The sequence below is a fragment of the Lactuca sativa genome, chromosome 8, assembly GCF_002870075.4.
Source record: "Lactuca sativa cultivar Salinas chromosome 8, Lsat_Salinas_v11, whole genome shotgun sequence".
Lineage (NCBI taxonomy): Eukaryota > Viridiplantae > Streptophyta > Magnoliopsida > Asterales > Asteraceae > Lactuca > Lactuca sativa.
The window spans coordinates 71,256,511-71,275,131 of NC_056630.2; the positions used below are offsets into that span (position 1 = coordinate 71,256,511).

The window sequence follows — 18,621 nt, forward strand, 5'->3', positions numbered from 1 at the left end:
CCGAGAGCTTCATCTGTACCTAATGCCATAATCTATACAATGTATTTACAAAATTGAGTGGATTATGTGCTAAATGATTTTATTACATGTTGTAAAACGGTACAAATTGAAGGAAGATTACGGAACATCAGTAAAATAAACAGATCAGTGAAATACCTTTATGATTTTCGAAATTGGATGTTGTTGGAGAGTGAAGAAGCAATCGTTGTCACAGGGGAATTGAAGCATCGTCGATAGGGAAGGTGGTTGTGCTGTGGAGTCGGGCTGGTAAAATGGCCGTCGATTTCGTATCCAGAAAGCAACAAATCTTCGATCAAAGAAGAGAGAAGATTGAAGGGAAGACTGCGATCACGAATTACCGAAGGAGATCGCCGGTACCAACGCTAGCAATGATAGTTGTTGCTACTGAGGAGGCCGGAGGTGAAGGTGTTCGACATAAACCAATCGCCGATCGAGAGAGAGAGAGAGAGGAAAATGTGATAACAGTTGCGATTGAATAAGAGAAAGGGGGATGATGTATTCTCGATTTAGGGAGTAGAAGCCTATGGGACGATCTGTCATCTCAACACCCTTTGACAAAACGACGTCCCGCGAAAATTCCCACCTAACTTGTAGACCCGCCAACTAATGGCTTAACTTTTTGCAACAACTGGTCGTCTCTATAGATTAACGAGTCAAAAAATGTTGGTCAACTATATAGAGACGACATGTGTAACAACGGAAATTTTTAAACAAATTTTTCATTACTAAAAATGTATTTTCATCCCAAACAAGGCATAAATATCCAACGTATCATGTCATAATACAAATCATATGAATCCCAAGATCATAAATCATCTATCAGTGTGTACAGATCACGCCGGCGCCTTCCCACGGTCCTCGCTAGTACCTGAAACACATACACAACAACTGTAAGCATAAATGCTTAGTGAGTTCCCCAAAATACAACTTACGTGCATACGCCTTTCCAGGCCCTGACCTTCCGGTCCATGTGTCTCAGGGGACTTCCGTCCCTGCTGGGTAAACCTTCCGGTCCTACCCACGCCAACCCCTCGGTCCACATTACAACGCCTTTCGGCCTATAACATATTCGCCTTCCAGCCCATAACATAATGCCTTCCGGCCCACATTAAGCATATCATACATAGCACATATAACAATTAACTTATCACATATATCACATATGTCTCATATCATATCCGACCTTCCGGTCACACAATCAGACCCTTCCGGGTACAGTATAGTGAGAAGACTCACCTCGTGAATATCGATAGCTAGCAAATCCTGAAATCACTCGTGCTCGATCCTCCGAGCTACAATCTCCCTATAACATCATACATCTCTTATAAACACTTTTACCACTAAGGCTGACTACCCTTTTTAAGTCAACACTAGTCAACTCTTGGTCAACAGTCAACGGTCAACTTTGACCGGACTCGGCGAGTGCACTAGGGCGACTCGGCGAGTCTAGACGTTTTCACCAACTTTCTAGGATTCCCTTTTGACACGTCGAGTACTCCCCCCTAACTCGACGAGTTCCACCTGGAAGAATCGCGGGGCCACCCCGACTCAACTCGCCGAGTCTCAAGAACAACTCGGCGAGTCCTAGTTCGACTCGGTCCACCTGACAACCCTCTCTAATTTGCCCTGACTCACTGAGTCAACCCGCGACTCGACTGGACCACTCACTGGACGATCTAAGGCAATCTTCAAGCTACTCGTCGAGTCTGCTCATCGGACTCGGCGAGTCCATGCCATGCAATCACTCAAACTCGCTTCTAAGGTCAGATCTGCTCCAACAATTCATAGATCTGGCCTTCCTAGACTGATTCATCACGTAAAGCCCTTATCTTGGTGTTCACAATACACTCCATGTCTCATAAATGGCATTTTGGCCCAAGGCATAAGGATTCCAATCCAAAACCTCCATTGATTCACAGAAAGCTTGGGCAAAGGGACACTCTGGACCCCCAAGGGTCCAGATCTGTGGTCTAAAACGCTTAAGGGACCAAGGGAGCACTAGATCTAGCCACATGAGGCCTCAATAAGCCCTAAATTAATGAAAACATCAACATAGAAGAGGATAGCTCGAAGATATTACCACAATAACGAAGCTCTGGACTCCAAACCCTCAGAAATGGCTCCTCTTACTTTCCCCTTAGCTGATCCTCCCTTTCCCTTGCAAGATGACACTTCCAAGATCAATAATGGCCTCCTTCTTTGCTCCAAACGCTCACACTCGATTAGGGTTTCACTCAAGGGACTGGTGAGCACAAATGACGGCCATAAGGCCCTTTAAATAGGTCCCAAACCCGAGCAATTAGGGTTTCATTAAACAGCGCGGACTCGCCGAGTCCATATCCTGGACTCGCCGAGTCCAGACGAATCCCGCGTCCAGAATCGCGACCCTACTCGGCGAGTCTGAGCTCCAACTCGCCGAGTCCACTCACAAAACATCAAAATTAGAATTATAAAAGATACCTGGAAATCCGGCTGTTACAACATGTCGTCTCTATAGATGATATATAGAAACGCCTTTTGTCGTCCCTATAGGCATGGTCCCTACAGATGCTTTTTCTTGTAGTGCGTTCTTAACTTTTATTATCTTTTTTTTTCTTTCATAATGCTTATTGTCAACATCAAGTTTTATTTTATTGAAAACTACAAAAATGTCCCTTGTGGTGGGAGAATCTAATATTTTATTAGAAGTCATGTTTAATAGTGTGTTCCAAATTACAAGTTCAAATACATTACATATGAATTTTGGGCAAGTATCATAGTCAAGTGGGGTCCAAGCACTCAACTTGGGGAAGTGGGTATCCGCCATTGGGGTGGGTGGATGTAGTGGGACCTTTCTCATTTTAATGATAGATAGATATTAAAAAAAAATGTAAAAGTTAAATCAAAGGGTATAATAGTCTTTTTAGTTTGGGATGAGTACAAAGCCACAACAAAATTTGCAATTTCCAAACTTGTTGGACCGTGCCCAAAGAAAAATGCAAACCATAGGGACCTTTATTTTGTGACTGGTTCATGTAAATTTTATTTCCTATTTGATTGTTTTTACAGGCATCAGGTGGATTTTTGGTTAGAAGTTTCCCCACACCCGAAGCTCCTCCACGCCTCGATGCCTACACAATTGTAGAGGGTAAATATAATCAGCTTGTTTGGCACAGCCGTATGGGGGAAATATTGTAAAACGTCCATCTACTATTCTCCACATGATGTAAGAATGATCGCTACTATGTGGGATCTACCAAGCACTTGAGTGCCATGTGGTATTTGATTATGCTTTGGTTCAGTGGTACCCTTGTTATCTCTAAATGCTCATGGTTTGTTGAACATGTTTCTTGTACTGCTGGTGTTAATTTTGTAACACTTATCCAAAGTGATTCAAAGTCCTCTATCAAGATTTTTTTTACGCCTAACGACAACATGATTCAGATCCATGCCCAACGTGATTCAGATTCCTCTAACGACAACATGATTTAAAGCCATTTCTCCGGTATAAACCATTTCTTACCTTACATGTCAAAACTATTGAAATTGAATTCATGGCTTGCTTTATTATACTTTCAATAATATCAGGGAGACCACATACAAATATTTTACTAAACATCTGTGAAACTTTCAATTCCAAACTGCTTGGTTGAAGGGATAGACCTATAATGTACACAAGATTGTTGTAACTTACATTGTTGTGTTTTCCTTGTTTAAATTGGTATGTGCATGCTGCTATCAACATGGTCAAAAAACCTGACAATGTTGACAAATTTTTGACCTATCTATGGAAATGGTCAATTTCTTGCCTAATGGATACCTTATTGACAAAATGTTCAAAATTATAATGTATTGGTTCACAATAAAATCACAGTAAGGACTCATCATGTTACTATACATGTATAAAAATCATACAACATATTATACATATAAATTTAACAATTGTAAATAGAAACAAGTTCATAATTAAGTCAACATTGTTCATTGCATTATGATATACAACAAGTACCAAAAAAGCCATTCACAGACAATTTAAACTTGATAAACATCTCATAAAACTAAAGACAATTGTTACAGTTTCAACAACAAAAGAACCCCCTTTTCCCTTCGAAAACGTACATCACCCAAAATACACCTAATCCTTCATTAGATGCTAAAAAATAGGCAAAAAACCAAAGAAAAAATACTTGTACTTAGCATTTGTACTACTTGGCGGAGCTCATTCATGGACCTGACTAACCGGGAATAACTTCTATAGCTCCTAGACACATCGGGGGGACTTAACCAACCTACAAAACACAACTGATTCCACTTTGAGAACAAAACCAGAATCTCCTACTTGGATTGAGATTCAGGATGCCAATATTATTGCTTGGGTACCACATGCACATATCACCATCTTCAAAATAGCTTCATGAAGCAGTTGCAGAGAGAAGAGAAGGAAGAAAGAGATGAAGAGGGAAGGAAAGGAAACTCTCTTAGCTTTTTACTTATGCATGAGATGGATCACAAAGGAAATGATTGATCATGTGAGGGCCACATGACTCTTTAATAGTGGAAACAAATGGGGGTTATACTCAGGGACTCATGTTAATTTTAACTCTTTTTGTAGAGGGTATTTCATCGGTTGCAATGTATCCATTTTCATGTGGATGGTCGACCCGTGAAAGAAATGTCCGGATGCACTACAATAAATAAAGAAAGTATTTTGTTTTTTTCCACTAACACTACAAGAAATGTTGCCATTAGCGGCGACACAGGGCATTAGTAGCAACATGTAATTTACGCGTTACATGTCGCCACTAATGCCCTACGTCGCCACTAATGCCCTACGTCGCCGCTAATGACAACCTAATAGCAATCCGCGTCAAACGAGCCCCATCTGTCCGATTTGTTTTCAATCCAAGGGTCGTAGAGGAACGAAAAAACGCGTTGACTTTTTCCTCCAAGGTCTCGCCGCTAATAGTCTTTTGTCGCCGCTAATACCAAGGTGTTGCCGTTATTGCCCGTCGCCGCTAAAGGTCTTGACCGATAACCCCCTATCAGCTTCCTTTTCTATGTCATTCGTTTCTATGTGTTCCTTTTCTCTCTCACTATGAAAACCGGCGACGCAAGCTACAATCCGGTGACCATTCCCCGCCGCCACAAGACCGCCACACCGCCCCAATCCTCCATTACCGACGACCTAGAGATCGATTACCAGTGACCTACAGCTCCAATTACAAAATTTTGACATTGGAGGTCAAATTCCTCCCTATTTTCTATTATTTTTCTGTTTTGGTGCTAATTTGGGTGATAAATTGATAGTATTCTTCAATTTTATTGAGTGATTATCTTTGTATTTTGAGGTATGGAAGTGTTTATGCATTTTGTGGGATTATATATGTTTTTCAGATTTGTAGGAAGTGTTTATGCATTTTGTATATGTTTTTCTGATTTCTGTTTATACCACATTGGCTTAAAAATGAAATTTGGCATGAAATTGAAATTAGATATTGAAATTGGATGTATATATACATTTGTTTGATTTTGTATTTAGAAGTATATATTTGTATGAAATTGAAATTGGATGTATGCATTTGTTTGAAATTGGATGTATACATTTGTTTGAAATTGTATGCTTAATTGTATGAAATTGGAACGTGCAAGTTGTATTGTATGTCTAAAATGAAATGAAAATTGGAATTGAATGTATTGTATATATGTATGATTATGTGATATTTAGGATTAACAGTTTGGCTTAATTAGGTTATTAATAGCAACTTACTTCTAGTAATGTATTGTATATGGTTTCAAAGTGCTTATTTTTGTTAGTATCTTTATGTTGGTCATTACAACTTTAGCTTAATTAGGTTATTAATAGCAACGTACTTCTAGTAATTTTAATTTAATTATAGAATAAAATTAAATTAATTTTAAAAATAATAAAAAATAATAAACTAATTGTAAAATCAAATTAAATTAGTTTTAAAATCAATTTAATATTAATATTAAAATAAAATAAAATTAGTTTAAATAATTAAACTAAAAAAAAAATTAAATTAATTAGAAAATCAAATTAAGTTACCTTTAAAATCAAATTAAATTTATTATAAAATCAAATTAAACTAATTAAAAAATCAAATTAATATTAATATTAAAATAAAATAAAATTATTTATAAAATCAAATTAAATTAATGTTAAAAAAACTAATAACAAAAAATAAAATATTAAATTAATTATAAAATAAAATTAAGTTAATTTTAAAATCAAAGTGCTTAATTTTGTTAGTGACTTAATGTTGGTCATTACAACTTTAGCTTAATTAGGTTATTAATAGCAACGTACTTATATTAATTTTAATTTAATTATAGAATAAAATTAAATTAATTTTAAAAAAAAATCAATAAAAAGAATAATAAATTAATTGTAAAATCAAATTAAATTAGTTTTAAAATCAAGTTAATATTAATATTAAAATAAAATAAAATTATTTTAAAAAATTATCTTTTATTTATGTTGTTTGTCTATATTGCATATCTTATAATTTTGCAAGGTAACTAACTTTTATTAATATTGTATTTCTATATTGTACATCTTGTAATTTTATGTTATGGGCCATGGACATAGAGATGATGGAGATGGGGATCCACCACATTAGGAGACTTTGGTCGCATGCAGCATGAACATGATGGTATGTTTTATTATGATATATTTATTAGCTATTTTTATTAATTTATTATAAGTTATCATGACTAATATTTTTAATTGTATTTTTTCAACCGAGCTTCCAAAGAATAGAAGAGGCTTGTCAAAGAACATCGAGCTAGGAAAATCGATACGGGCAAATAAGGGAAAGCCCGTGGATTTAGCTTTCTATAGGGAGATCATATATTCCCCTGTCGGGAAGGTTGGTAATTGGTTGACACATGAAATTGGAAGGTATTTGTGGAACAACGTCCCTTTGAACGTATCTGGTTGGGACGATGTTTCTCCCGCATTAAGGAATGCAACAGTTGTGCATCTAAAGGTAACTTTGATAATATTTTAAGTTTAGTTGTGATTGTTATTTAATTAACTAACTTTTTTGTATTTGTAGAATAAGTTTGATTTGAATAAGGTTAACTTGGATCTGGAGCGTGTATAATTGTTGCGGAGCATTGATTCGAGTCTTGCAAAAGTTTACAGAGGCTGAAAACGTAAAACTCATTTTTATTTTAAGGAAATCGGGGGGCCTGCAGAGATATCCCTATGGCACTAAACAACCCCCCCCCCCCCCAAGGGTATGTCATCTGAAAATTGGGCGAAGGCAGTTGAACATTTTCAATCGCCCGAATTTTTAAGGCGTTCGACGTCAAACACAGAAGTCCGTGCAAAACAAGTAGTTGTAAACAAAGGGGGTCGAGCTCGTACAACAATACATGTTTCAAAGAAGTAAGTTATGATATATTTAAATGTTTATTTAAAGTATAATTAATCTAATTTTTAATGTTAAATATGATATCAGTTGAAACGAAGCATTTCGTAAAACTAATTCCAATCGTCAAGGGGTATTTTATAGTCCTACAGTTGAGCAACAATACGTATGTGGTTAATTTGTATTTTCATATAAGTGTTTATATCGTCAAGTGTATTAGTAATCTAAATTTGTATGATGTTTATCATTTTTTGAAAATACAGAATGCTTTACTCCAAGAGATCAATCAACAAACCCAAGCTTCTTCTGCAGCAAGCGGTCTAACACTAAGTGGTATAAGAAAATGTTTTGAAAGAATATTGGGTGTTTGACGCGGACATATCAAAGGCATTGGGTGTAAACTTCCTACCGTTGTGTCTATGTACGACCAGGAACAACCGATGACATAAGAACCACCAGAATCACAGGTAATTTTTACTTTAAATTGAAAAGTATAATGCTATAATGGTAAAACGAAAAAAACGAAAGTAGGATGTTATAATGTGTTGGTTATGGTTTGATATGTTGATATTTTGTAGTTTGGTAATTTTTGGAAAGTATGATGCTATAATGATATGTTGGTTATAGTTTGATATGTTGATATTTTGTAGTTTGGTAATTTTTGGAAAGTGGAATGCTATAATGATATGTTGGTTATGGTTTGATATGTTGATATTTTGTAGTTTGGTAATTTTTGGAAAGTAGAATGCTATAATGATATGTTGGTTATAGTTTGATATATTGATATTTTGTAGTTTGATAATTTTTGGAAAGTATAATGCTATAATGTTTTGCTGGTTATAGTTAGATATGTTGGTATTTTTTATTTTGGTAATTTTTGGAAAGTATAATACTATTATGATATGTTGGTTATATTTGTAGTTGAAAATATTGCAAACGATACTAAAGGACCCGGCATGTTCTACGGCATTGAAAGAGTGGTTTCGTTCATTTCCACCACCAAATAATAATGAAGGAAATCATGAGAGTGGTGACGACGAGTAGGAATTTTAGGATTTTATAAAATGTTTTGTTTGGAAGAATACTTTAGGTTGTATGGATTAATATTTTATAAATGTTATATTGTTTTTGGTTGTGTATGGGTTAATATTTCTATAAAATTGTACTAGATTTTATAAATGATATAATGTTTTTTATAATTTCAATATTAAATAAACAAAAAAAAAACGAAAACAGTTTTTGTGGCGACGTCTTTAGCAACGTATGAACGTTATTAGCGGTGACGGTGTTTTAGCGGCGACGGGGAAGTATTAGTGTCAACATGCCAAAAACGGCGACTAACTGGCCATTAACAACGAAGCATTAGCGGTGACCTTTTTGCAGCGACACGTCGCCGCTAAAGCCCGACTTTCTTGTAGTGTAACTCTATATAACAAAAACCTATTATTGTTAACCTTATCCAAAGATTAACCCTTTTCAAAAGCTTATTTATTTTAAAAAATTATTATCTAAATTTTTTATTATGAAACCCCCTCTAGATTAGACATATAATGCCATAAGCACACAAAACTGAAAGAAAACTATGCTGGGTTGTTTCGCAACAACTTGAAATATGATTAAATTAATATGTAGTTTACAGGTTTTTTTTAATGATGAAAATATTACATAAACAAGTCACTGTAGGATAGCTTTATTGAAAATGCCAAACAAATACGTTAAACTTTTCACAATTGAAAATTTCAAGGAAACTCATATCCTTCTATATAAATTTGGAAATTTCAAGGAAATTCACTTATCTATATAAAATTGGAAATTTCAAAGAAACTCACATCTATCTATATAAAGTAAATTTCATGTGCTCAAACCACATACAAACACTATCAAAAATCAACATACATACAATATGAAAACTCAACATTGATGGCATCTTCATCATCTTCTCCTTTGGCTCAGGTCTATTATTCTCAGGTGTGGAAATATCATGTTTTTATTAGTTTTAGAGGAGAAGATACTCGTAAGACTTTTGTGGATCATCTTTACACAGCTCTCGTAGAAAAGGGGATCTACACTTACAAGGACGATGAAACACTTTCTCCGGGTGAATTAATTGGTGCATCTCTTATGAAGGCCATCGAAGAATCACAGATCGCCGTCATTGTATTCTCTAAAAACTATGCAAATTCTTCATGGTGCTTAAATGAACTTGCATGTATTATGAAATGCAGGAAAATGAAAGGCCAAATTGTTATGCCCATATTTTATGATGTGAATCCCTTTGAAGTACGAAAACAAAAACGAAAATATGGAGAAGCATTTGCCAACCAAGAGTTGGAGAACAAGAAGAAAATTAAATCTTGGAGACAAGCATTTCTGGATGACCCTTGGGGATGGCTCTCTGCACCACGAGAACAAATCTGGAAACTCCAAGAAGCCTTGGCCAGGCATGAGCTGGAGAACAAGACCAAGATTGATTCTTGGAGAAGAGCACTTGTGGATGCAAGTAACATTTCTGGATGGGAACCCCAACACATTGCCAATGGGTAATTTTCTTCTTTGTTTGTTCACTTTTATACTTAAGATATATGAGCTCTACTATAAGACATTTATACGTATACCTTCTAAGATTTTAAAGTATAAAGCCAAGTTATTGATGATAAAATACATGGTTTTAGAGAACAACTAGTCATGGACATCAATCCATGTAGTTATACCTGTACTATGCAATAATCCAATAACAATATCTATATTTCAGAAGGGAATCAACAACTATGATTTGAAATTGTTCTATTAGCCATTTTGAAAACACAACTGGTAATACAAAGTGATGATAATAAGTAGGTTGCCATACAAATATTTTATTTATTCTTGATGATATTGATGATCTTAATGAATAAACTAAGGCTTTAACTACAATCACTACTACCAGATATAAACATTTGCTAAGAACTCACAAAGCAACATTGTCTAACGGTAGTAGTTTATGATAAGGTTATTTGTTAAAGTATGTGCTAATGACCCTTATATATTTAATTTGCAGGCATGAGTCAAAGTCCATTAAAAATATTGTTGACACAATTTCACGCAGGTTGCATCCAATAAATTCAAGTGTGGATTAAGTCTAGTTGGAGTACAAGCTCTTAGCATAACAAGTTGTTTGACTCTTTTTCTATTAGGCCTTATGTTTAACAATTTAGCTAGGTTAATCTTAGATAATGTTAGTATTTATAGTATTATTTATCTTTCTTCGTAAATACAAGCTTCCTTTCAATATTGAAGTACTTCTAATCAGGGTTGGTCCGTCGATTTTAGGGCCCTATGCTACAAAATGGGCCCGGAAATATAATATTTTTACTTATAACAAAAATTCATTAATTCTATAATAATTGACTAAATCTAAATATTGAATACAGAACAATATTAATAACAGTGTAGATTTGAAAAAAGAAATAAATGATTAAAAAAATATGGAGAATTATGAATTGTAATTACTAAGAGAGAGAGAGAGAGAGATGGTTCTTGTTCCCTTGCGTGTCCAAATACCAAGAACTCAAACAAATTAATGGGCTATAAGGGTGTGTTTGGTATAAAAAAAATAGAATTACAGCAGAGAAGGAAAATTAACTTTCCCGTTTGATAGAATTAAGAATCCACTAGAGAAATATTTTTAATAATTATTTTTCTTGTTTGGTTGCATTAAGAAATCAAATGAAAATGTGTTTTTTACCTTGTTTATTAATTTTCAAACAATACTTTTTACAAAAAATGCATTATGATGTTCATCTTAATTAGTCAAAATATACATCTTTTATATTTTAAAATTTTTCATTTTAATATTAATTGTTACCAAATAATTTATTTTCTAATCAATTAATATTATTTTATATACATCTTGTATTGGAAAACATATTTCTAATATAAACAAATAACTTACAAATAGATTTTAAAGAAATATGAAAATCATACTATTCAAAAACTATGTCCAATATCAGTGGCGGAGGGGTTGACGGATGTCTAACCCCTCCAATAATACAAATATTTATTTGATATATATAGTCTATGCCCACCATTTAAGTTTAAAAATATCATATCTTCTCTTCTAATAAAACAGTGTATTAGTTCTTAGAAAACAAACCCCCCCCCCCCCCCCCCCAATTGATTTTCCCGCTCGTATAATCTAACTGAATTGCCCTTCCACTCTTTATTCTCAGCAAATACGTTAGTCAAATCACGTCTCCCCTAATCACGCCTCCATCGGCTCCAAATTCGTCTTCTTGATTTTGGAAACTAGATGCCTATTCAAATTTAAAATATACCTTCTATTCCTCCATCAAATTTTCTCCCGAAATCAAAGATAACGTACAATATGAATGCTGCCAAGATTTTAAACCATTTAAAGATTTCACCCTTTCATATGCATCAATGGGACACAACTACGTAAGATTAATTAGACTCTCCCTCTTTCTCAGTTCCACTTTCATTCTGGGTTGGACGTTGGAAACAATTAAAAGTTTCCAACTTCTATGTGGTAAATCAGCTCCCAAGAAATCTCAAGCATTCATCCATTCCTAGAAATCAGCAATCACCGAGATTTTTTTGATGTTGATTACCAAGATCGGAATGAATTTCATGAAAATCCGCTAATTCCATCTCCTTATTCTGTTTGTGCGGGCTTTCTCATAATTACTTTCAACTTTCATTGTCGAAGTATTCATTTTTTATCTTTTTTTTTTATTCTTCTTGGTTATTGAAATCGATTACTTAAAGTGGGTTTTGTAAGTTTGAAGTTTCTGGAACCCTAATGCCCTGGTATATCTATTCTCGCATACGTTCCTTGTGGATCAAAGAGGTAAAAATCAACAGTCTCTTATTACCTAAATTTCACCACATAAATTTGTATTGCCTTGATAAATTTTTATTTGGAAAATCCATTATACAACATTCTTATTCAATTTACAGTCCACTTTGTGGTAATTTTGCTTAAAGGCAGTCGATTTGGAACATTACCTACTTCACATATTTTCTTTTTAAGTTCATATAGTTTTTTTTTCCTACTTGATATGTTTGTAAATCACTAATCGTATTTGGAACATTACCCATGATTGTATCATCTCATATATTTTCATGAAATGTTGATAAAAAATGCTCTTCAATTGAAAACTATAATCTTTCATCTTTTTAGTTCATATAAGTTTCATATACCATGTGTTTGATAAAATGCCTAAGAGAACCATGAATTATATTTTAAAGATTCAAACATCTATTTCTTTCTGATTGGAGTATGAACTGTATTTTAAAACTCTTTTGAGATATAACTTGAACCTCTAAACTCATAAAAAATTATCAATTGCATCCATAAAACTATAACTACATTGTAAAAAACAAGGAATTCAATAAAATTCAAACTTTAATACTCAAGGTCTGACATCAAAAAGTGCTACTGCGTTCGATTGTGTGTTTATGTGACTGTGTGGATTCAAAGAATATGTATCCAAATACAAAAATACAATGTTTCTAACAAATTATTGATTCTAACTACAGATTAATAGATTCAAAGTTCAAGAAATGGATCTCTACAAAGATACTTACACCACCAAGGTTAAAATCATCCATATTTGGAGACAACCAGACTTGAAAATCCCTTCGGAGACCTTGTCCTTTCGTGTGCAAGTTTAGTTAAAGGGCGTTACACAAGCTAATGCGGTTCATTGCTCATGGGCAGAGTATTTTGATAGTTAGTTGAAGATAATGAAAGCACACTTTGTAAGTTTTATAAACTTTTAAACTAAATTGATGATTCTTTTATAAAAATTACTTATTTTATATGGATGTTTAGGTACCTCCGTTTCTGGATTTTTAGGTACCTCAATTTAAAATTATATTATTGATTCTTTTATAAAAGTACTTCAATTTTATTGAGATGTAAGTGCTTCTCAAGATTGGTTGAACTAGAACAATGATGTTGTTATGTAACCGAGGAGGTGGAGATCACATGAAGGGTAAGTTAGTCATTTCATTTGGATCAGAGACCAAAACATTTTAAAAAAGAACCAATGTTGCATGACATAATCTTTTGGGGCTACACCAAGAGCATCACTATTTTTGTCAACTTGAATTACATATTATAAAAAATCATCTCATTCCTTATATATAACATGATTTCCTTGCATTGGACTATATGTAGATCTTGCTAGAGTTTTCAACTTGAATTACCTGCAACATATGATGGTTCGTTGCTTGCTGTTCTACTGGTATTAACATGTGTTTCTATTATTGTGTGTTGTAGCTATTCTTGGGTATTATCCTTTTCGTTTGCTGTTGTAATTTGTTTTTTGGCTGTTAATAGCAATGTACTCTATGATAGCCTGTTTTGGGTGTTTTAGGAGCTAGGATGTTGGGTTTCTTTTGTCCTTTTCCTCGTGTATTCTTGTACACAATGTAATGGCAAAGTCATGTTCAAAATAAAAATTGGTCAATGGCCCTAAAAGAAAAGGACAAATCGATGGTTGGGTGTTTTCAAAAATTTAAATTTGTCAAATAGGAAAAATGTTGCGGTAATCATTATTCATATTCAAACCATAAAATGTGACTATGGTTTTCATAACCAAGCATGTGTAAATAAAATGTTGTTTATGCAATATTTTAGGATTAATATAAATAAAGCCTTTTAAGGTAACATATATTCCATTTAAATTAAATAATATTAGGGTTTCACATAAATAATAATATACTATGATTATAATTATATCAAGTTTTGTAATTAAATCTTTTAGAAAGATAAATAATTTAGCCCAAAATAAGAAAAAAAAAAGCCATATATCTTTGTTATTTTTGTAGTTTAACCATTTTATTCATGTTTGTTATGAAACCAATTCAAGTTTGACCATTTTTTTTCAATATTGACTATGACTTGCTATAACAAGTTAAATTAGTAATAATACAAATGTTGTCAAATTTAGTAACATAAAAAATTTGAAATGTAATGTATGTATTCATTATAATGATGAGATTTTTTTTGGATTTCTTGGGGAATTGATTTGCTACCAAATAAAATGAGATTTGAGCATTTGACAATTGTCTAGATACAAGAGTTAAGAGTTGGTGTTGGTGTTGGAATTGATTTGAGATTTAAGTGAGATATTTAAAAGTTTAACAAAAAACTTGATTTTAGAATGAATTAAAGAGTTACCCATTATATTATTCAGTATATAAAAAACTTCTGTTAGTAGCAAATTTTGTGTAGTGTTGTAGAATTGTAGATTTAGCACAAAAACCTTTGTTAAATTGAGTTTAAATATTGGTATTGTTATTTTTAAATCTTGTTATATATTTTTTTTTCTTTAGTTGAATATTTCTACATATCTACAAGTGGAAAAAAATTATGAGGACTTCAGTAGTTAAGAAGTTATTTTTTTCATACTTATTAAATACATATATATATATATATATATATATATATATATATATATATATATATATATATATATATATATATATATATATATATATATATAAATTTTCACAATTCATGATTTTTTTGAAAGTTATAAAATCTAGTTTTACAACAAAATTATGCTTTTATTTTTGAAATATTTATATTTTTATTTTATTATCAACCTTCATTTCCACAGCTAAACATGTTGTAATAGCTTAGGCATTTTGACGATCATTTTAACTACACCTATAAAGCATCAATACTTTCTTGCCTCAAATAGTTGTGTGTAAAATAGCAGTTATTTCTGTTTTCTACAATAAGAGCTGATTTGAAAGTTAATAAGATCATGTGACTTTCTGTTTAAATGTGACGGTAATATATAAGAAATATAAAGTTATAAACTTTTAATTAGAAGTGCAAATGGTATTTTATTCGTATAGATTGAATTTCCCAATATTATTAGTTTTAATATTATTAGTTTTAATAAATTAATTTATTGTTTTGTTATATTAAAATTTTCTATTGGTTTTTATCTACTTAGAATATTTTACATAATAATATTTTTATATCTTTATGAAATTGTAGAAATCAAAAAATATATATTAGGTTCAATTACTTATTTTATATAATAATGAATTGCTCCAAATGGTTTCATAAATATCATTTTTTTAGTTCTATTTAAAATTAATGTACTTGGGTTCACGGGTTTTAACCTAATATAATATAAAGTGTATGTTGATTAGCCTCTTTATTTTTTTATTTTTATTTTTTTGTATTTGTCAATTGTTAAACTAGAACCACCTAGGTTAAAAACCCAAGTAATATCTCACGTTAATTTAATTGTCATAATCGAATATACTATGTTTGGAATCCAATATTAATTATTAAACCTAACCACACAGACAAACCTAACCACATAGCCACATATACCGTACCCTTTTTTCAATTAAAAGATGAGTTCAACTTATGAAGATCAATTTTTTGCTCTTTGCTACTCACTTTTCAATTTCTTGCTTTTGCTACTACTACGCTAATTAATAAGGTAGCTTTTAATTTTTATTACATTTAATTTTTCTAGTAATTTGTAATTGACAGTATAATCAATTCGTAAGTAGCTACGCTAATTAATCACCTAACTTTATATAACTTTATATATGTTCTAATTTTCTAAAATCAACCATATGTATCTAAATTCTAACTAATTATTTTAGTAATGGTAGGTTAATGGGTTAATTAACTTTATATATATTCTAATTTTCTAAATTGAACCATATATCTAAGTTCTAACGAATTATTTTAATACTTGTAGGTTAATGAGTGAATATAGATGGATTCTTATAAGTAGTTGAACACTTTTAAAGTTTTAGGTTAATGGAGACAATTTTTTAATTTTTTGTGATTTTTTTGCTTTTAAAAATTTAGACCATTATTTTATTCTGGTATAATATTATTGTTTGATATATTATTGCGACGTCAGCCACCCTTATTTTTTTAATCTTGGCTCCGCCCCTGACCAATATAAGATATGCAAAAAGTAAAATTCAGTATTCCTAATGTTAGGTGCATTTCATGCACCTATTTTGTAGCTTTATTCCATAAAAATGCATTGCATTTATGTTTAAACTCATGCATTTTGCATGTTTTTTGGGATTTTTCTTGAGGCAATTTCATTCACACATTTTTGTGATATTTCATGGACTTTTGGAGGTAGGATATTGTTGGAGGAGGTAAATAAGAGTTGCAGACAAAATTTTTGGACTTGCGGAGCACCGAGGAGCAAGTTATCAAAGAAATGAATATTTTGGCTTTACAGAGATTTACACGGACGTGTAAATGGAAGCTTTACGTTTACACGCCCGTGTAAACGTAGATTTCTGCGCAGTGTATTTTTGCGTTTACGCGGGCGCGTAAACGACAATGTTAATTTACGCGGGTCTTGTAAATGTAAAAGCGGGTTTTAAAACAGTTTTTCACCATTTTTTAAAGGGAGGACTGATTTTTTTTTAAAGGGGAGTCGATTTTGGGAGCAGAGAAGGTGATTTTCTGGAGGATTTTGGAGTTGATTAACACCTGGGAACATTTGATTTCATTTTGTAAGAACTTTAATTTCATTTTCTAGATTTGTGATCTCGTTCTAGTCATGAGTGGCTAGGACCCAAGATTTTCCAACTTTATGTCTTGACTTCTAGTTGTGATTTCAATCATATGACTTGATATTTGCTTTCAATTTTCTATCTAGTGAATTTGATTTTGTTTCAATCGAATGTTTGATTCGAATTGTGATTCTTATTGGCCATTTGAATTAGGGTTAGATCATTCAAGTTTTCTAATTGCAAAATCCGTAATTGTTTTGTAAATTGGACTAGGTAACAAGCACTAAACTGATTTCTATTGAATGAATTTAATGTAAATCTTATTCACACATTCTTATGCTCTGTGAACTTATGAGGTGTATTGAGTGTTGTCGGGAACAATCACATAAAGTTTAATGCAATCTTTCAACCTAATTCTAAGAGCTTGTTTAGATTAGATTGGTAAGGTTAGGATTAATCAAAGAGCTTATTTTGGTTAATCAATGTGGTGAATGGGAGGTGCTAGAGCTTGTTAGCATTTCCAAGTACCAATTTAGATAGAATTGAACAAATATCATTTCATCCTTGGAATCACATTGCTAATTTGTCTTGCATGGAGTTGGAGTCCTTACAAATCTTGAATCTACTTCATTTAATCAATCATTTACGTATTTCTTTATTCTATTGTTTAAATCATTGCTTATAAATTCCCCCCATTATATGACCATTTTTGTACCTTATGCAAAAAGGTATAAGCACTTGTCTCGTGTCTCTGTGGATCGACCCTGCTTACCTTGTATTACATTTATAGTGCAAAGTAACAGTGTTTTAGAGTCATTTTGTACCCCTCTATTTGTTGGGTTTGACACGCCTAACAAATTGGTGTCGCTGTCGGGGACACGGTGTTACCAATTGTTTATGCTAAGATCTTTCTGTACAGGTACACCATTGTCAATTGACTCGGAGATAGAGAATACTATAAAGAAGTTAAGGAAGCAAGCCAAGCTTCGTAAGAAGCAACCGGGCTCCGGGACTTCTTCATCTTCTAACCCTCTAGAATAAAGGAGTAGTTGGCTCCAGAATCAAACGGTGTTACCAACTAACAACTTCGACTAATAAAGCATTATCTAGTCTATCAACAGGCAAAGCTAGTTTTCTACCAAACTCATGCGAAATAAAGGAGTAATTGGCTCCAGAATCAAACAAAATTTGAGCAGGCAATTCGTTTACGAGAAAGGTACCTGAAGCGATATCAGCTTCATCTTTCGCAGCCTCAAGTGTCATCTGGAAGGCTCTTGCTTTCGGCTTTGGGGGAATGTTGGGTTTTACTGCCTCTTTCTTTTTCGGACAGTCTTTCAAAATGTGCCCCTCCTCGTTACAACCAAAGCACATCCTCTTGTTGGACGGGCACTCGTTGGCATAATGCCCCGTTTTTTCACAATTGCAGCAAGTCACCTCCTCGCTACATTTCCCAAAGTGCTTTTTCTTGCACTTCTCGCACCATTTCTGAAACAACCCAAAAAATACGACCCAAAAATTTCATTTTTATATAACCAAAAGTCATAAAACTAAGTATCATATGATAAAACCATACGCTACGTATCTTAAACCATACTAAAATACTGTGAGAAAACTGTGTCACAACTGTATCAAAACAAATCTAAGAAAACTGTATCAACTCCCAGGACAAAAACTGAAGTCGTGGTGTGTGCGATGCCAT

General features: G+C 32.9%; 1 protein-coding gene and 1 long non-coding RNA gene across 3 annotated transcripts; both read left to right on the plus strand.

The window, feature by feature from the left end:
- The first annotated feature begins 9,269 nt into the window (after positions 1–9,269).
- On the plus strand, positions 9,270–11,157 carry LOC111902657 (disease resistance protein RUN1). The gene is made up of 2 exons (XM_023898474.3): positions 9,270–9,937; positions 10,435–11,157. The coding sequence occupies exons 1-2, from the start codon at positions 9,318–9,320 to the stop codon at positions 10,511–10,513; spliced, it is 699 nt and encodes a 232-aa protein (XP_023754242.1). The 5' UTR covers positions 9,270–9,317; the 3' UTR covers positions 10,514–11,157.
- Positions 11,158–11,371: 214 nt separating this feature from the next.
- Positions 11,372–13,890, plus strand: LOC122195530 (uncharacterized). Of its 2 annotated transcripts, none has more exons than XR_006185800.2 (3): positions 11,372–12,243; positions 12,936–13,393; positions 13,579–13,890. It is a non-coding gene; the product is annotated as an uncharacterized LOC122195530 (long non-coding RNA). The 2 variants fall into 2 exon arrangements; XR_006185801.2 differs by having other exon boundaries at positions 12,936–13,157; positions 13,231–13,890.
- Positions 13,891–18,621: the final 4,731 nt, after the last annotated feature.